This window comes from Ursus maritimus, unplaced genomic scaffold (genome assembly GCF_017311325.1).
Source record: "Ursus maritimus isolate PB19 unplaced genomic scaffold, ASM1731132v1 scaffold_20, whole genome shotgun sequence".
Classification (NCBI taxonomy): Eukaryota; Metazoa; Chordata; class Mammalia; order Carnivora; family Ursidae; genus Ursus; species Ursus maritimus.
In genome coordinates, this window is record NW_024424453.1 from 45836174 (window position 1) to 45857073 (window position 20900).

General features: G+C 39.3%; 1 protein-coding gene across 1 annotated transcript in view; it reads left to right on the plus strand.

The window, feature by feature from the left end:
• Positions 1 to 6624: 6624 nt before the first annotated feature.
• The window catches only part of STT3B (STT3 oligosaccharyltransferase complex catalytic subunit B), a 102982-nt gene continuing 88706 nt past the window's right edge, over positions 6625 to 20900 (plus strand). Inside the window, exon 1 of the mRNA XM_040636894.1 lies at positions 6625 to 6953. Within this exon, the coding sequence (XP_040492828.1) occupies positions 6640 to 6953 (314 nt within the window). The 5' untranslated portion in view covers positions 6625 to 6639. The remainder of the gene's footprint in view (positions 6954 to 20900) is intronic.

Here is a 20900-nt window from a genome sequence, read left to right on the forward strand (position 1 = left end):
TCCTTGGACTTTGCTGAGACTGCATCCTTGATGGACTTTTCCCCTTTCCTTGACCTTCTCACTCCCTTACCAATTTCTCTCTCCTGAGAGCACTACCATAATAAAATATACAAAAGTTCACGTCAAGGTCTGCTTCTGGGGAAGCCGATCCAAGGCAGATATGCAAAGATTTCACGAGAAGCACAGAATTGTTCAACAGAGGGTTGTAAGTAGAAGCCCCAAAGCTGTAGGAGTTGTAAGGAAGCCTGAGTAAAGAGCATTTGAGAGCAAGAATAGTGAGTGAGTGAGAGGTTAGTAAAGACAGGAGAGGTAGTCACAACGGGAAGCAACACAGAACAGTGGAGTCAGCATATGAACAGGGCATGATGTAGGAGCTGCTGAGTGCAAGGAAGATGACAGGTCATTCTATTGGCCTAGCAGGATTTTGTTGAGCCACCACAATTGCTGTGTGTCCCAGAATAATTCCTTGTTTTCTGTGAGATCTGGCTGTGTAACTACAGAGGTGTCTTCCTGTCTTTCTTGCCCCTCTGTGCATCCTTCCAATAAATTCCATTACCCGGGACCTCCAGTATATCTCTGTTTGTTGAAAACTGAAAGAGCCTAAGAAGCCCACACTTTCAGAAATAAAATTAACACTCCAATCATAAATGCATTTACAATGCTTTAGATGTTTAGAATATTTTTAATTAATATGTCCCTTCAGCTCCTTTTAATTTTGTTTTTATTATCAAAATTATAATGTAGTTTTCAATTTTATAATTTCCAGCTAATGTACCCTCCGTTCCCCATTGTCACTAATTTAATAACCAACAAAATCTCTTCTAATTCCTTAGTAAATGAGTTTGTTTTGTGTAATCATTAAGTGGAATACATTGCTTCAGCATAATATTTATTGTACCTAAGTTTATGTTAAACATTTGGGATATCGACAATTTACAATAGAACAAAGTGAGATTTTTAAAAAATGTATACACAAATTCTTGAGCTCAATATATATCAAATTCTCTTGTTAAGCAAGAGAGAGCCCCTAGTTCAAGTTTTCTGTTTTTCCGACACCTCTAGGGTGAAATAATAGTATCTTCATAAACTTCTTCTTTGAGCATTACTCTGACTTATTTCATAAGAACATAATTTAATAAATTCTCTTATAAGTATAATGCAGTTATTGTGACTACTTAGATTAACATAAAAAATATCCCAAATATATGGGGATAGGGGATAATACTGTATCAGAATCACTATAATTGTAATTGAAATATATTGAAAGAAAATATTATTTGCTAAAGTAACCTATTTCCTCATCTATTCCTATAAGGCTTCAGGGAGAGATGGACAGTTTAGCTACACATTAGAAAGGCACAGAATTTCATGTCATTAAAACGAAATGAAAAACCACCTTTCTATCAGGGGAGATGTTTGCTAACAGTGACTTTATCTTTAGAATATTTCTACCTGAATTTCTTAATGCAGCATTAAAAAATCCCTTTGTTACTTCAAAAGTATTTTCATGAAGTACATGATCTAGAATAGGTAATCTAGGGGATATGCTAAATTGAACAGAAGAGTTTTGTTTTGTTTTTAAACAGATTTGCATGAATTCAATATAGACGACCTTGTTTTCTGAGCAACTGGCAAATGAAACTATACATGCTAATGGTTTCCATAACATTGGAGCATACTACTCCAATAATTACACTTAAAGATATATGATCAGTGATGCCAATTCTGCCTCATTGAGGATGTGAAAAGATTGCCTTAAATACAAAATCAAATACCCCTGGCCTTACTCGTAAGGGAAATGCAGATTAAAACTACCAATTTACACCTCACTTGTTGGCAAAAAGCCAACAGTTTTTTAACACACTCTGCTGGTGAGTCCCTAGGAAATGGGCCTCTCACACATTGTGGGACTGCAATTGACACAAGCCTATATGGAGGACAATTTATCTACTGAAATTCCAAATACGCTTATATCAAATTTCACTTAACAGTAATTTCTCCAACAAACACTCTTACACTTGGGAACAATTACTTCTTTATAAGTCTATTCATTGTATCCATGTTTGTAGTTGCACAAGATTGGAAACAGCCCAAACATCCACCAATCGATTATTGCTTAAATGAGTATGGTACATCCATCCTTTGGAATATCATGAAGCCATAAGAAGGAATGAAAAATTTCAGGCAACAGTCAAGAGAATGAAAACCAGCACACTAAGAGAATTGAATGTGTATTATTAGGTTCAATTGGTAAAACAGAGCTACTCTAGGTATTTCAGGAACAAAGGGTTTAAGATAGGAATGATTACTTGTATGAATGTTGGAAAACCAAGGGGAACTAAGATCAGTGAAGTTGCTGCCAAAAAGTCAGGGTCAGAGAAGCCAACTTTGAAAACTTCAACCTGAAGGACTGAAGCCTATAGTTCTCAAAAACTTTCCAATCATTTCCAAGAAAAACTCCCTTACTCTGTCTTACTTGATGACAATGGTGTAAGTGGTTCTCACAGCCCTGAAAGGAGGTTGTGAATCTTACATTTGCTCATTCTTCTCCTTTTGTCCGAAGCCACTGCCCCCTCCTTTCTGTCTTCCAAATCTTGACTGGGTTCCTCTCAAACTCTAACATGGAACCATACGGGGAAGAGGATCTGGGAAACATAGTTCTCAGCTTCTCCCAAGCAATGCAGAGGAGGCCACGGAAGAGGGTGAAAATGAGTTGACAACAGCCAATCCAGGATAGAATGGAAAGACAAACCCTGAAGACACTTTTGAGCAATGGAATCAATACCAGCAACTACTTTTCTCTGGACTTCATGGCAGAGAAGTCCTTCAGTCACCAAATAGTTACGAGTGCCAATTATATGCCACACTCTGGCAGCTCCCTACTATGTCCAGTGCCCCGTGCAAGAGTGTGTGCCATGTTGTTTTTGTTCCTCCAGGAAGAATGAAACCTTCTCTTAGACCTGTACTGTTTCTGAGGCACATGATCTGCCCTTAAATCTTGTCTTGACCATATTGGAAAAAGCCAGGAGCTGAGGATCGTTTTTTCTTTGTCTGCCTTGGTTCTCTGTGCGCTTTCAAAGCCAGACTTCTAAAAAGGGTGGTTTACACTCCCTGCCTCCACATCCTTTGCTTCCAACCCCTCCTCACTCACTGCCATCTGGTTTCTGCTCCCTACTTCACTAAAATTGACCTTGCTAAAGTAACTGGCAAACCCCTGATTGCCAATACAAGGCACACTTTTCAGTGGTGTCATACATCAGTTCTCTGCACTCTGTGTCACTGCTGGCCTTATTTTATGTCCCTTTCTGGATTCCACTCTTTTGTTACCTCCTCTACCTATTCTTTCCTGTATGGGCCCTACTGTCCCAGTTTCAGCATCCAAAACACCCAGCAGGAGGATCAAGAAGCTCACATGCAGAGAGGCAAAACAATATATTCAAGTCCATACACAAACTGAGTCACTTTTCTATGTTGATAGGCTGGAAATTGAGAATTCACCGTATTGCAGTTTATTTCTATGGATTCCTCCAGTGGTTCCTCTGTAATGCATTCCTCACAAAAGTAACCTCTGTAATCTCAGATGTTGGCACAAGTGGACTGAGCTCCTCTCTGCAACGTGCTTTTCACATGGCACTCTTGGTAATCTTTTCAAAACACATAGGTGATGACACTCCATCTCATACACACCAAATTCTGCTTAAATCCCTTTATGGTTCCCTATTAGTCTCCCGTTGAAACAAAACAAAAACACCTCTTAACGTGACCTCCACTCTCTGGCCATTTATTCAACTCCTATCTCACGTTGTTCCACTGTGTTGCAGCCATACTGGCCCTTTTCTAGGTTCCTTGTACCTGCCTCCCCAGACCCAAAGCAGGGCTTTTGTATGTGCTTCTCTGGATAATTGTTTCCATTCTTCTTCCCCTGGTCATTTTAACCTTTTCCCCAGTACTGCCTCCCTGGGTAACATTCTCCTCTCATGCAGATCAAATCCTCCATGTGTCTCTCTTTGATAGCATCTGGCACGTTGCCTTTTAGTACCTAGCAATGTGATGGTGTACTCAATGCCCATCTCCCTAGGACTGGCTGGTGAGCTCTGTGAGGGAAGAACCACGTTTCTCATGTTCCCTACTGTATCCCATGCTCACATAGTGCTTGACATAAAGTAGCTCAATGAATACTTGTTGAATGCATTACTGAGTAAGTGAATAAAGACCAAGAGTTACAGGGGTTTTTTTCTTACTGCTCTTACACTCACCAGTAAGCTGCTTTTGCTTATGATCCTCAACAATTTTTCCAAGTATTTTCAGGTAAGCTATCTCATGTGATACTAACAACTGACTTTATGAGAAGGGGTAACCCATGCAGGTGACTTGGCCAATGTTACAAGGCTAGTAAGCAACAATGGGCAACTATAACTGAGTCTTGTCACTTTTCAGACCAGGACTTTGGCGATTAAACCACCAAAAAGGAAGCAAGATAATGTATAACTTAATAGAGAGCAAAAGATAGTGAAGTAGAAAGATGCAAATAAATTAAAATAAAAATACAAAATAAATTTTATTTCAGGTTGATAGAACTTTGGTTCATGGAATATGGGCACCAATACCCTGAATGCCAGCATTTCAGCGTGTACAGTTTGGGCTCTGAGAAAGAGCATGTCACCTTTCTCCCACAACAGGGCTCAGTTAATATTCTACAATAATTCTCGCTAAAATGTAGATGTCCAATAAATGTCATCTATTAAATTGTTGCTGGGAAAATCTACTTCTGGAAACCTTTTCAACCTTTCCTTAACGAGACTATTTATTTATTTTTAAAGGAAACCAGAGAAAAGTTAATCACGTAGCAGGTTAAAAGAGTAGCTGGATCCATTAGTTTCAAAGATCAATCTCGAACTAAGCATAGCCGTTCATTTATCTAACATTCTGAAGAGACCTACTGTTTAAACACAATTTCTAAATGTTTAAATTTGCTAAATGTGTTAAATTTTTAAATGGCTAAATAATTGAGTTCTTCCATAATATTATGAGAACACAGTTTTAAGTTCATGTTATTCACCTAAATAAAATGGACAATTACTTTATGAAAAGTAAATCGAGTATTTATGGAATCAAAGCTCCATGCCCTTCGCGGGGCGTATATTAGAGTAAGTCTAGCGTCCTCACTACACCAATTATGTTTAAACTCATTCTGACTTGAATTTAGTCTCCCCGTGGCACTTTCTTTGGGGGGGAGGGGCAAGACGAAAGGGGAGGAAGATATAAAAATACAACCCAGACGTGCAAAACTTTGTAGATAGGGATCTTCAGTCCGTTTTTATTTACTAAAGAGAATTCAGTAACAGCTGACAGAAAGTTTCACTCGTTTGGTGGACTGTATGTAGCCCGTTAACAATGAAGCCCTGCATCTGCTCGTACTTCCAGCGAACAAACACGATCTTTCCAATTAGAAAGATACAAGAAGTGAAAAAAGCGAGAGAAAGTAGCACTTTGCCTGCCTCCTAGGTCTCTTCGGAGCTAAGAGCTTGTTTTCTGACTCCGAAGAGTTTTCACCGCCGGCAAAGTTGTCTTCGCTCACAACCTCGGAAGCAGGACACCGGCGCTGCCGGCAGGGTGGACCCAGGCGCCGCCGCCGACGCTTACAGGGTACGCAGGCTGCTCCGGGCGCCCCGGGCGGCAGAGCCCCGCCAGCCAGACCCACGCGCGCAAGACTAGCGTAACGCGCCTGCGCGCTCGGTCACGTGATGGGGCGCTCCGCGCAAAGCGGGTTAAAAGTCACGACCGCCGCGAGCCCGCGAGCGCTCGGTCAGTCGGCGCGGCGCTGTTCGCCTCCCTTAAGCCGATTCTGACGGAGGCTGCTCTGCTGTTCTCGATCACCTCCCGACCCCTCGTCCCGGCTCAGCTTCATGCAACGAGCGGGGCCGCCTAACACCCTTCCTTGCCGACAACACAGGCGCGCGAAACCGCGTCTTTCAACTGACAATGAAGCCGTAGCCGCGCAGCACGGCCACCCCGGGCGAACGGGCGGGAGGCGGAAGGGGGAGGGAGTGGGGGAGAGCGGTTGGACTAAGCCCCGCCCCAACCCGCGCCCCCATTGGTGGGCACCGCGGTTCTGGGCCCGCCCCCTAACGGACCTGTCGCATTGTGACAGGTGGAAGGGCCAGTTCCTGTTGGGTCGGGGGCGGAGTCAGAGGTAGCCTGAGCTCCGCCCGGACTCCAGGGGGCTCCTCCTCCTGCTCTTCACCGCGGGGAGGGCGGCGGGTGTGAGGGGGAATGTCATTGCTGCTCGGAGCTGTGGTGCCGCCTCCGTCTGCTTCTTCTCTGGCGCCCTCGTCCCGTCGGCTTTCGCCGCTGCCGCAGCTGCACTGGGGATACGGATGGCTAGTGGGGCGCAAGGGCCATCCGAGTTGAGAGCGCGGCGGTCGCGGCCGCTGCTGAGGCGGAGACTCCCCGCCGCCTCCTCCACCCCCTGTCCCCCGGCCTCGCGGCGCTGAGGGCGGGAGCGCGCGGCGCTCTTCCCTCCTCCTCCTTTTTCTTCCTCCTCCTCCTCCTCCTCCGGGTCCCCGCCCAGCACCCCTCGCACCAGGCGGCGGCGGCGGCGGCGGCGGCGAAGAGCGAGACCCGCCGCCGGGGCACAACATGGCGGAGCCCTCGGCCCCGGAGAGCAAGCACAAGTCGTCCCTCAACTCGTCCCCGTGGAGCGGCTTCATGGCCCTGGGGAACAGCCGGCACGGCCACCACGGGCCCGGGGCCCAGTGCGCGCACAAGGCGGCGGGTGGCGTGGCGCCGCCGAAGCCGGCCCCCGCGGGGCTGTCCGGGGGGCTGTCGCAGCCGGCCGGCTGGCAGTCGCTGCTCTCCTTCACCATCCTCTTCTTGGCCTGGCTTGCCGGCTTCAGCTCGCGCCTCTTCGCGGTCATTCGCTTCGAAAGCATCATTCACGAGTTCGACCCGTGGTAAGTGCCCCGCCGCCCCTCCCCCGCCCGCGGCCCGCGGAGACCCAGGACCGGCGCCTCTGCCCGCCGCGGCTCGTCCCGGACTTGGCCCCACGCCGCGGCAGAGCCCCGCTCGCACCCCGGCCGAGGCGAGCGTGGGTCCCGGAGCTCCGGGCGCGCCCCCTGCCCGTGGGCGAAGTTTCCCCCGCGCAGCCCGAGGCGGGGCGTCGGGGTCTCCGAGTGGGACCTTGGCCCCTGGCCGGATAAGTGTGGCGCCTCCCGGGAGGGCGAACGAAGCCCCTCGCAGCCCTCTTGGGTTGCCCAGTCTGGAGTGGCCACGCCGGGAGCCGGCAGGTCTCTCCTCGGCCGACTCGTGGCGGACTCCCCGCCTCCCCGCCTCTGCCTTTCGCGTTCTCTCATTTTTGCGGGCGCGTTTTTGCTGGTTGGGATGGGATCGCCCCGGGATTGCCCTGTTGCCGTTGGAGGTGAGTCCAGATGTGTAGGAGCCCTGTTTACTCAGCCTCGCAGTTTTACGCTTTTAGTGTTTCTCCTTTTTGCTCTCCTTATACGGGAAGGGAAAAAGAGGTGTTGTGTAGGAAAGGAAATAATATCCCTGAAAGTGATCTGAAAGCTAAGGACTCTTATTTATTTAACACTAGATATTTTCAGGAGTGGCTTTTTTCAAGGCCCCTAAATGCACTCAGCACCTCTGTTCCACAATTATCTCGGGTTGCTTTTTCGAGCAAGAACATTACTCTGTTAGCCCAACTGTCACCCTCTGCATGTTATGCACAATATCCGAAAGCATGACATTAGTTCCTTTATTGGTCTCTGCAGGAAGGTTTGTGGATAAAAGAACAAACTACCACAGTGATGGGGAGTCTTAGGTTATAATCCAGAAGTTGCACATGGTATCCGGGACTGACCTGAATGTTTTAGGAAATTACCCTTCTAAGAGCACTAGCTAATTTAAGCACTACACTGCTTTGTGAATTATATAGATCGGAAGCTTGCTTTAATTTTTTTCCCAGCTTTCCCGGCCTATTTGGTATTTGTTTTTGCTTTATACCTGAGCCTCTGCCTTTTAAACTAACTTAATTCGTGTTGACCGACTTGTCAGCCTTGAGTTAATCTTATATCCTTATAATTAGATCTAACTAAACTTTAGGATATTTGTTTTGTCATTTGAATAGAGAGAGAGAAGCTTCTTGAGAGCTACTAATATATGGATTATAAATATTTGGGGAAGTGAATTACCCATATTTTAAAATACTGGATTGAAGTTCTGTTATGGATAGAAAAATTGGTAGTGCAGCATCTATTGAACACGACAGGGGCCCACTCATGGAGAACTGAGTTTAGGTAAACAGTTACTGGGACATTCTTCGTGAAGCGAAGAGGTTTTGATTTTTTTTCTAACATTTTTTTAAAAATAATTTTTATGTTACTTGGAATCACAGAAGAAAATGCTTTGAAGCCTTGGGAACTAGGTACAGTGTTCTAAGGTTTGGGAACTAGGTACAGTCTTGGGTTTGAAACACTTAAGCAAATTAGATAAAAATGAAATTGGAACCAGAAAATGAAAACTGCTAATATTATACTGAACAACGTAAAAAGAGAAAGTTGTCTTTTTAGATTACAACAGCAGAAGTGCATGGCGACCAAACATCACGGGTAACAAAAATTGTGAATAGTATTTCTACAGAGAGTATCATTTTTACAAAGCTGAATATTTTCAATAGTAACTTTGAGGCTGCAATTAAGGATTGCAAAAAAATGCACAACTGAATGATGAGACGATTTTGTTATTTTTCCTTATTTTGAAGGAAGATTAGAAATCTGCATCAAGTCAGCCCAAAATTACTGTTGAAATTGAGTATTGTGATCATGAAGTCTTATCAGGTTGCTTCACGGATAATATTCCTTTTTTCTTCTTTTAAGTATGGTAAAGAATTAGAAGTTGATCTTTTTTCAAGTTTCAAGAATATGCTTGGAGGGCATAACCCTTTTTTATCCACGTGAAAATTTGTTTCACTTCTATTTTTTTACGTATAAAAACACATTTCAGAAACACTGTCCTTTAGCTAATTGTATGAAATTTGAACTTTAATTCATATACCTAATCTAAAGGTATGTACATCTCTTCATTCTTAAAGATCTACTTTAGGTGTTCCGCTTACTAATAGTTTTGATATTTACATTTTATTGTATTCCTAATTAAATGTTTGTGTTCATATTGTTAGATAATTGTCATTAGTATTAAACAGTCTTTTTACAATAAAAGAATTGTTCCATCCCTTACTGTAAGCAGAGATTTGCCAATATAAATTTAATGTCTAAGTATAATTTGATTTGACTTAATGAGAAAATTAGGTTTTAGACAAAAAAAAAAAATCCCTTGTTTGCTCAATTTTGTTTTTCTTTTCATATCTTCTGAAGATCTCAAGTAGTTAGGTATCTCATTCTTACAATCCATTCTTGTAGAAAAATTTTTGAAAAGGGTTATTAGTTTGCCTATCATTGTTAGTCTGGATTTTTAAAGCAATTTTCCTTCCAAGCTACAAGGACCAATATTTTGATCTTTAATCTAATACTCTAGTGTTATACTGGCTTGGGAGTCTCCCAGATTACTGTTTTATAATACAGCAATGACATGAACCTTTAATAGTATTTAAACATTTCTTTCAGATTTTGTATTAACAAACCAATTTATTCTGGCCTTCTCTGTTCCCTTTTTTCATATCTCTGTTACCAGCTTCATTTCTGAAGTCTTTTCAGTGAAAAGTTCACTTTTTCTGTTTGATTGTGAGTTTTTTCTGTAATTTACAGTAGTTCTTAAATTGCATAAGACTCTAGTTAGCTGCCAGAGGTGACTCATTGTCACAAAGTTATACTTGTTTTTAAATTTGTCACTCAATTTATTTTATAAATCTTGCAGTTGTTATAAGAGGTGGTATGTAGTGTTGGATATTACATACTTACTGATTTTAAGGTACACTACACTTTTTTAGAATTTAGCAACATTTGTGGTACGATCTCCTCACCACTTTACTTTAGTAATTTCCTCCCTTATCAGTTGAGTTGATCAGATATGAGGAAGCAGTTTGAGAATATGTTGTCTGTACTTGCCAAACATTTGGTTGAGCAACTAGTTTAACAGCACCTAATTTTATCTTTTTATCTGGAGCAAAATGTAGTTTCTACTTATTTTTGTTGTACCTATTTATACTTTTATATTAACCAAGTACCTTTTCCACAGCCGTTATCTTGTTAAATTGTAGTAGCTTTTCCCACAGTGATGTAAAAGCTCCCTATGTAAGGAGAGCTGCCCTTTTCCCTGCCTGCACAGGTTGCTGTGGGTTCTCCCTAGAGCCCTAGAGAGAATTCTCTGAGCCTCTCTGAGTTTTGGCTGCAGTTAGCCGTAAAAGCGCAGCAGATGTCTTTTTGCAGGGCAGAAAGCTGCAGTTTAGAATTGAAACTTGGAATACAATTTTTCGAAGAAACTTTGGTATAAATAATTAGTGCTAACATGTTTTCGAAGGATTGATAAACCTTTGGAACATAAACTCTTTGTAAGCTGGAAACTAGTTCCTGTACTTTGAGGTCTCCACGTTTTTCTTTACTTTGCAGATGACAAAAAGAGCTATTGACCTTAGTTGTGAAGAAGACAAATGGGTAACAAAATCAGTTTTAGAGAAAACATCCCAAATCTTAAAAAGTTACTTTGACTGCGGAATCATTAGCAATAGCAGTCCAGCTGCACTTTCGGTATACTGTCATGGGATTCATTGTAATTTACAATTTTTCTAGCCTTGAGCTTAAAATCATTGTAAGTTACAAGAACGCTTAGGGAGGAGGTGCAGGGAGTGTCTTGACCTCCTGCATTGGGTAATGGAATCAGACCTGCTCCCATTTGGTTTAAGTGTGGTGGTTCTATAGGTAGTAATCGTAAGTTTCATGAGGCATATGGAAAAGGTCCTGTGGTAGGATCTGTCAGCAAAGACTTTGGAACTTTTTCTTTTTGTTCTGGATTTTTGTATTTTGAGGGCTAACTTGAGTAAGACTGCAGATCTCTTACTGCCATGAGTAGTTTGCATAAATTCAGCATTGGTTGTAGACAAGCATTAGAAGCTCATTATGGGCTCTGACCCAGTTGTTAACAAATATGGGGAAACTTACTAGCCTGGCTGTACTTAATCTGCTTCTGATTTTTATGCTCCCTGAAGTTATGAGTACTTTGGGACATGAGAAAATGTTAAAAGTTCTCTTCATTGTAATTTCTTAGTATTCATTAGTGCATACATGCTCTCAGAAAAAATGGAAAGATTAATATTCTGGAGTGATCGAATCGTATTTTTTACTTGTTTACTTTGAAAACTTAATGCTCCTAGAGTCCATACTGCTGTTAACCCAAATTGTAAAGTATCCCACAATTCAACTGATTTGTATATTGATAAATTGTTACATTATAAAAATTTTCAAACATACAGAAAAGTCGAAAGAGTTCTATAGCGAACACTCCTATTCAACACGTAGATTCTACAGTTAGTGTTTTACTTTATTTGCTTTATCATATCTTTCTAATAGTGCTTTTAAATCGTGCTTGTAGACACTGATAGTACATCGTTTACTGTAATATGAAGAGTGTTATCTTTGTTCTCCAACTCCATAATTGTGATCTCTTATTTCTGGACGACATTTGTTTTTTATAATACTTGAACATAATGAGTATAAATACTGTTTCTGTATCACCCTCAATTGGACCTCAGGTAGAATCAAGATTTAATCTTTCTAGGTTTTGGTTAATAAATTACCTGAACACATCATAAGTCAGTGCATGTCTGTTAAATGACTTGACTTTGCGGAATCTGATGTCTCAGAAGAAACTGTGAAGTTGTTAGAAGGGTATTGATGTTGGTTTTACTAGACTTAATTTGTGTGGAACACCTAAATTTTGGGGGGGTTATTGGAAGCCTCTTATGGGTCAGCTTGTTGCTTACTCTGAGTCATATTTATGCTCTTTTATTGCCATGTTTTGTCCAGATAATAATGCTTAATTTATGTCTAATTGCAAAAGTGATTTCTTTCAGTCCCTACAATAAGGAAAAAAATGAAAACATTTTCAAATACAGGACTCATGAATACAATGTATGGGCCAAATGAATACTGTTGAAAGGGGAAAATGTGAATGGTTAACCTGCTACCCCATCTTAACTCCTTTACTTCCTGTACGTCATTCTGGTGGATATTTTTTGTCTTTAAATCATTTACTCTTTTCTGAGAAAGTTTCTGTGTCCTCACTTGACCTAATTGTGACACACATAATTTCCAGGGATTTAGAAATTGGTAGAAAGTGTCAATACCATAGGATTTTAGAAAAAAAAAAAAGAGGTGGAGGTAAGGGTGGGAAGAGATAGGAGCAACTGCCAGAGGCTCTCATATTTTAGGTAAATGTAGGTAAACAGGCATTTGTAGACTTGGAATTTTATTTCCTTGTAAAAACACCTTCAGAGTTTCAAATGAGAGGCATCTAAACATACTTTGGAATATAACCTATACATAGGTTGGTGAATGCCTTTATGTTGGTCAAGTTTATACTGTTTTTAGAAATACACGTTTCTGAAGAATTGTGACTGCTACACTAATTAAATTGACCATATCATTAGTGACCATTTTTTCTTTCTGTGGAACTTAGTGTTGCAGGATAACTTTAATATACGTTCTAAATGGTAGTAGATGCTTACTTTTTACAGTGTCTTACAAGTTGATTTTAGATCTTAGAATTAAGGAGATAAAAGATACTTCAATTCAGTATTCCCCCAACAATTGAGTAATACAGGTCTACTTGTCTTCAAAATCTATGTCCTTTTTACTGCATCCTCTGCCTTCAAGGCAGGCTTAAATGAAAGTGTCCTCCATTTAATTTATGTTTTTTAATCAGCTACCCTGATTTAATTCTTAACATATTGTCCTATCAGAATGCCTGGGCACAATCCATGCCTAGCTAACTAAGCTCACTAGTTGGATGATGGCTAATTACTTATTGATGATGACTTCAAGTTTTTACTTATTTTTTTATTTATATATATATATTTTTAAAGATTGTATTTATTTGAGATAGAGTGAGAGAGCAGGACCTGGGGCGGGGGGGCAAAGGGAGAAGCAGGCTTTCCATTGAGCAGGGAGTCCGATGTGGGGCTTGATTTCAGGACCCTGGGATCATGACCTGAGCCACGCAGGTGCCCCTGACTTCAAATTTTTAAACCTGAATGACGAGGGAGTTTTCGGAGATGGGGCTTTTAAGGGGAATAGTTGGGTGAGAAGAAAAGATGGATGAATCCCAAGTGAATATTGTTTTATTTAGATTTATTTTGTAAAAAGTTCATTGTAATGTTGGAAATATTAAGCTGTTCCAGTTAAAGAGAATTATGGGGTGGGAGTTCAGAGTAGACCCAGAATTCTGTAGTCTACAGGGCTTCCAGAGTATATGCTGGCTTGGCTTGTTTTTGGGGCAAAGAAGCCGAACACTAAAAGGGTGAAGTACTTTTTCTACGGTTATAGTTTGGCTAGATTCTTTTCTGTTTTCTTTGCACCTTTGTTTACATTAGAGGGCGTTTTGTGAGAAGGTGTTTGAAAATTGTTACTTGAGAAGATGAAGGGAAGTTAGTTTCTACCACCCACTTTAAATTGACAGTATTAGAAATGTTGGCAATTGAAGTATAGCTATGAAATGGTTTTTATGTGAAGTTTGACTTCTTTAGAATTGGTGATATAAAATTTGTGTGCTTCACTTACATGTAATTTCATTGAGTTAATAGTTTTCATGCTTTAGGTTTTCAATTTTTTTTTTTTACTTTTTTATTCATTCCTATCTGAAGAGAAGGACTATTCATAAAATCATAAAGAAAACTTATGTTTATATTAATAAAGCATAAATGATTAGTTGATAACTAAATTGACAATGTTTCTTTTGAGGTTTTCTTTTCATTTCCTTTTTATGCCTTACAGGTTTATCAGCTATTCTCCGGTAAAGATTTTTCTGCACAGTGCAGTGTTCTTTTATTATCCAGCAATCTTTCCAACCTACACATGACTTCAGATGAATTTGGTTTTTAAACTTAAATTATTGGGTCTTTCTCTCCATAGATAGATGGATAGATAATATTGTAGCATATGCTGTTTTCTATACTATTTTAAAATTAAAATGTAGTAATTCATAATTAATTTCTGAAGTTCCTATATGTGCACAGCTTGAATTATTGTGTGTTGCTGGCCAAATGGGTGGAGTAGAGTTGGTGAAAAGAATCCCCACTGGGAAACTCACTTGTGACCACTATTTTTATTTCATGCCTATTCTTTTTTTTTTTAAATTGAAGTATAATTGACATTATATTAATTCCAAGTGTACAGCATAATGATTCGGTATTTGTATAGATTTTGAAATGATAATAAGATGTTAACATTTGTCACCTTATAAAGTTACAAAAATTTTTTTTCTTGTGATGAGAACTTTTATTATCTGCTCTCTTAGTAGTTCATGCCTATTCTTAAAATACCAGTAGAATAAAATCTATTTAAGTAGGTTTTATTATTAAGGTAAATTATTAAACCATCTTACTTGTATAATCCACAGGAACAATAATGGAGCACGGAATTATTGGAAGGCAGTACTCTTGAAGTTTTTGAGATATTCTTTGAAAATGTCTTAAATGTTTATATAAGCATGAGAAAAATGTTCTGCAAAAGCTTTTGGTGAGAAAATGTTTGGTTTTAGTCTTTAAAAAAGTTTTTCTTTTATGGTGAAATATAACACATTCTGAAAAGTATGTAAACCTAATGTACAATGTACTGACTAATTATAAGATAAACATCCGTGTGATCATCACCCAGATCAAGAAATAGAACATTGCCACCACCTCAGAAGCCTTGATGTGTACTTGCCTCCCCTGCTCCCCACTTTTGTATAGTAATTACATACTTGCTCTTCCTCATAGGTGGTACAATTCTGTGTGCATTCCTAAATAATATTATTTAGTTTTGCCTATTTTAAAACTTGAGATAAATGCACTTAGAACTTTTGTGTCTTGTTTTTTTGTTTTGTTTTTTCTCAGCATTGTGTTTAAGATCCATCTTCATTGATCAAAGGGTTGTGGAGAATATGTGGCAATAAAGTTTAGCAATAATTTGATTAACCAGGCTTCTTACCCCCCTGAGGAGGTTGCCTGCTCTTTTGCAGCAGGAGGTACTTGTAGGAAAAGGAAAGCATCCTTCTCTTCACTTGAGATCAAAAATTACCTCTTTGAGCTGGAGTCAGCCTTGTCTCCAGATAACCTTGACAACTTTTCAAAAAGTACTAACTGGCCAGGGAGTTTCAGTCTTTCAGCAAGACACTGAGGCTACAAGGAAGAGAGGGTAAGGGAAGAGACATCACTGTCATTCAGGAGACAAATGATAAATAATCAGATAAATGCAAAAGTACTGGTTTTTAAACTATAGCTTTTGCCAACTATTGTTCACTTTAAAACTTATATATTAAAATTTGTATAAGGTAGGGAGTGGTTGTTCTTGAAAGAAAGAAGGAAAGAGAATGTTGGAAAGAGATCTGAACTGAAGGAATTTAGAAGTACCCTAAGAATGGGCTGTTTAATAATGTATTGGTATCTTTGTAAAGGATTGCTCTCTATTCTTCTTACAGTCTTCCAAGGCCACTACTGTTTTGCTTTCCCATATCTTTATTTCCTTTATTGATTTAGTACCTCTTGGTTTTAGGAAGAATAGGAGAGGTTTGATAGTAGTAGTTTCCTTTCAGAAACTCTCTTCAGGGGATAAAAAGTTTTATTCAAAGAATAGTAAAGGTCAGGTATCGAGTAATGTATGCAATTGTTTAATCACTGTGTTGTACACCTGAAACAAATACAACATTGTATGTCAACTATACTTCAATTAAAAAAGAATAATAAAGGAAAGGTCTTGATTCTTCATGTAGGAACTTGCAATCTGTTGGGGTGTGGAAATTTGGCATTATGTGTTAGCAAATGATTAAGATATTGGAAATGAAATTCTAGCCCATCACTGGCTAGCTGGATATCCTAGGAGAACTTTAAGGGAGGGAGTTTTTAGTTCAGTTGAGTATTTCTTCCAAGTAAGCTTTTCTTTTAAGTAGAAAGCAATTCTTAAGGGAAATAGTAAACAAGAATGCTCTCTAATGCATGTTTATTTATTGGTCAGAATGAATGATTTTGATCAAATTTGGTGGTATTTTTCTGCTGTCCGTTAGTATGTAATCCATGCTACATGAATGGATAACAGTTGATTTCTTTTGTAAACAAATGAAGGCTTGTTGTTATAGTTAATGCACTGCTGAAGAATTTAAATCTAGGACCGCCTTTCTTTAAACTCCCAATTTAGTCAGCTAGTATTTCTACAGAATTCAAACTTAAAATTTAAACTAAGTATTATAAGGAAAGTGTATACATACTTATTATCCTTTCTTCCCTATATCCCTTGTAATATATGCCAGAGAGAAATATAAATGACTTTGAATTAGGCTGTATTTGGATAATGGTCCAACCTAATGATTTAAGCTTCTTTAATACCTCTAGTATTTCCTCTTGTTTGAATTCCCCAGGGATGTAGGATAATTTTTTTGAAATGTATTAACTGTTAGGAAACATGCCAGGCATACTTCTTGCAGAAATAACAATCTAGTATAGTTTATCTGCCTTGTGTGAGAGATATAGATACAGGTTTTATTGATCCCAGTATAGAACAAACTTACTTTGCTTAAATTTTGTTCAGGACTTTTCATTCAACTAAATAGGCTAGAGCTGTTTTGAAGATTTTAACACGTGTAACGTAAAAACACTCGAGATTTAAGTTATTTGTTCTTTGCCTAAAGTGGTAAAATACTGTTACGGTGATATGGTTCTTATTTCCATCTCTAATGAATAATAATATTAATAACTTACTATAGAGAGATGAGATCCTTTAGGGTAAGAACATAATTTCTAATCATGCTAAAATATCCTACCACTGTATTAAGAACATAGTGGGTGGGGCGCCTGGGTGGCACAGCAGTTAAGCGTCTGCCTTTGGCTCAGGGCGTGATCCCGGCGTTATGGGATCGAGCCCCACATCAGGCTCCTCTGCTGTGAGCCTGCTTCTTCCTCTCCCACTCCCCCTGCTTGTGTTCCCTCTCTCGCTGGCTATCTCTATCTCTGTCAAATAAATAAATAAAATCTTAAAAAAAAAAAAAACATAGTGGGTGTTCAATTTATATTAACATGGATCCTTATCCTTAATGGTAACCACATTTTATGTTTCGGTGATGATAGTAATAGCGCAGGAAGTCTCTATTGTGTAATACCTTGATAAACCTTGGATTTGACTGTGATATCAGTAGAATCATATGTATTAATTCTGTGATTCGTAATAAGAAATGTATGATTGGTCTTCATCCTCATTTCTGGCACAGAGCTCCTAAAACCTTTGTAATTTTCTAAGTGATGAGAGTGGAAAAATGGCATCTTTTGTTATGTTAATGCAGTGACTTTGGAAAGCCCTTAGGTCACCTGAGGATGGGGGCTGGTTGCCAGTGGAACCTACCCTGTGATTAGAGGGTTGGAACTGTAAGTCCTACCTCCTGACCTCTGGGAAGGGGAGAAGGGTTGGAGGTTGAATCACCAGTGGTCCCAATAATTTAATCAGTCATGCCAATGTAATGGAGTCTTCATAAAAGCCCCAAAGGACAGGGTTTGGAGAACTTCCATATTTGTGAATATGAGGAGATTTGCGGAGGTTGGTGTACTCGGAGAGGGCATGGAAGCCGCGTGCCCCTTCCCACATAATCTTACCCTATGAATCTTTTCTATCTGGCTATTCCTGAGTTCTATTTTTTTTTATAATAAATCTATGATCTAGTAAGTTAAATATTTTATCTCAGTTCTGTGAGCAGCTGTACTAAATTAATTGAACCCAAGGAGGGGGTCACTGGAACTTCTGGTCTATAGCTAGTTGGCTAGAAGCACTGGTGACAGCTTGAACTTGTGATTGGTATGTGAAGTGGGAGATTGGGGGGCTGAGGAGGTTAGTCTTGTAGGTCTGAGCCTTTGTGGGATCTATAACACTATCTTACTGTCAGAAATAAGGTGATTTGTAGGACAAAGATGTCAGAGAAATGATCGTTGGTGTGGAAACTCACCACCTCATTGGAATTGGTGGTGGACCTCTTAGTAGTGAACATCATAATCTCACCCTCAATAAAGGTGTCATTTTAATCTTATAGAAGAAGGAAAGAGTTGGTGATGCAGAAAGAAGGTGATAATGCTTATGGAAATATAATTTATGTGAGTGCGTGATTGCCACGAGCCATTGGGAAATGACTGGCTAGCTGGATATCCTAGGAGAACTTTAAGGGAGGGAGATTTTAGTTCAGTGAGTATTTCTTCTGAGTACAGATAACTGTCTCAAGTTTTAACTCACTGTTAAGGAATATTGGATAAGAAAAGACAGACTAGTTAATGCTGTTAACTTTTGAGCTGATAAATGAAAAAAGGTATGTTAGCAATATAAGTAAAGTGTACGAGGTGGCATTTTGTTTGAACTTGAGAAATATATCTTGATGTGGAGGAATAGTAAGAATAGAAATGATCCTTGGTATGTAGGCATTAAGTTCATGCAAATGATGAGTTTGGGTGGGGTTGGATTAATGGTCCGTTTGGTTTCTTGGCTCTTGATTTAACTTTGTGATCACAGCATCCCCCAACCAAAAGTAGAGCATTCCAATGAAAAGTTTTGTAAGCCAAAAATGCATAAAGCAAAGAACCATTAATTTATGTGGAAAAAATTGTTTATGGTGTTCCGAGACCCCAAAAATAACCCTACACTTTTCTGGTGCACAGGAGTTTAGGCCTAAGGGACGCATGAAATAGAGAGAGAGATAAAGGAATAGACAGACGCTCACAGATGGAGTTCAAAGCTATGGTGGCTTGATGCTGAGTGTTGTTCCCAAGGGACGGAGCTTGATGGTGCCAATTCTCACTGCTTAGGGAGCAGGCTGCCTCCTTAACGGCATACCACAAAACAAACACTGAACGCCGTTTTTCCGTTTTCCCATTTTCCGTAAAAGTGAAAATCCTCTTTGATTCTTTCAGTTATCGAGAATTGGTACTGATGTAGGTTGGTGGTGAAGTTGAAGGTGAAGTGGCAAAAGGGGAACTTTCAAAAGGAGGGGATACATGTATTGGTAATTAATTTGGAAATTAAACAACACTTTAGGAAGCCATCACAGCTCTGACTGATTTCATTTAAACATTCCCACAAGAGGTTAAAGGATACGAAATAAAAATACTCATTGGGGTTAAATAAATCGCCTGTCTCTAATAAAGTGTCTCTGCGATAGAAATAGCTTTGTCTATGTCTACTTACTGGGAGGATCATTGAATGTTGTAGATCCTGAGAGTTACATAAGCCAAAATATAAAGTCATTAACTTTTTTTTAATATATATTTTTAAGTAATCTTTGTACCCCATGTGGGGCTCAAACTCAGCGATCCTGAGATCAAGAGTCCTGTGCTCCTTGGACTGAGCCAGCCAGGCACCCCAAGCCTTTACTTTTTTTTTTTTTTTAAACTACGGATTGAACTCTTAACAAAATGACTGGTCAGCTCTTTATACTATTCCATGTAATAATAGCAACATTCTTGTGAGTCCTAGAACTGGTATGTTGTAGTGGTCTCACCAGATGTTTTTGTGTTTTTTTTTTCTTTTATCCATCAGTGTGCCTTTAAATCTGTTATAGTGAACAGGGTTTGTTGAATATATTGACAATTAAAATATCGCATATGTTCTTAATTTTTAAAAATTTAATAAGCATCATGGAAGTTTAATTTTAATTCTAAAATCATTTTTACTCTACACCATAGCTAAAGAAAACTGTATTTTAATAGGCCAAGCAGCTTTCTGGCATTAGAAGGAACAGGATAATGAAACAATGTGTGGGAGATGAGATAAATCTAATCTTAAATCTATAAAGGCCACTTATTCACTGAAAGTAGAAAAATGAGCTTGAGAAGCAAATAAAATCTTTTTTTTTTTAAGATATATTTATTCATTTGAGAGGGAGAGCACATGCAGGGGGAGGGGCAGAGAGAGAGGATCCCCCAGGCAGACTTCCCATGGACTCCCCACCCAACGTGGAGCCGAAACAGGGCTGCAAACCACACAGGGCTCCAACCCACAATCCATGAGATTGCCACCCCACCCGAAACCATGTCTCTAAGTGTCCCACAGCTAAAATCTTTTTTTAAATATTTTGTTGAAGGTTGTTAAAATGAGTGGGTCACTTCTTTAGAAAGGGAGATCTTTTGTTTAGTATACTTTATTTTGGTTGTTTAAATAATTGACTGCATTTAAATAAAGTGTAATATAAACAGCATTTAAAACAAAAGGTTTTCCTTTTGAAGTAAAAATAATTCTAGACTTTTGAAAAGTTTGTAATGTTATAATTGTTGGATATGAATTGCAACATAATATAAAGCTATAAATTTTTATAAATCAAACTATATTGAAAATGCAAATTACATATAAAATAATATATATGCCATATATGTAATTATGAACATAATGGTAAACACCCGTGTGAAACCGCTACCCAACTATAGAACTAGGATGTTAACCAGTTTCACATCCATCCATATTTCTTCTCTAGCCTGATCTGGTTTTCCTCTTAGCCCTAAGAAACCATTATCTGAGTGTTGTTTAACACCTCCTTTGTCATTATTAAAAGTATACATATGTTTGTGTGTCTAGACAATATATTGCTAAGTTTTGCTTTGTTTGGAGCTTTGAAAATAGTAGTATTCTGTATATAATTTTCCTTAATTTGTATTTATACATTTCCTAGTTGATGAATATTTGGGTTTCCAACTTTTTGCTTTTATGAATAATGTTAATAAAAACCATTTTCTG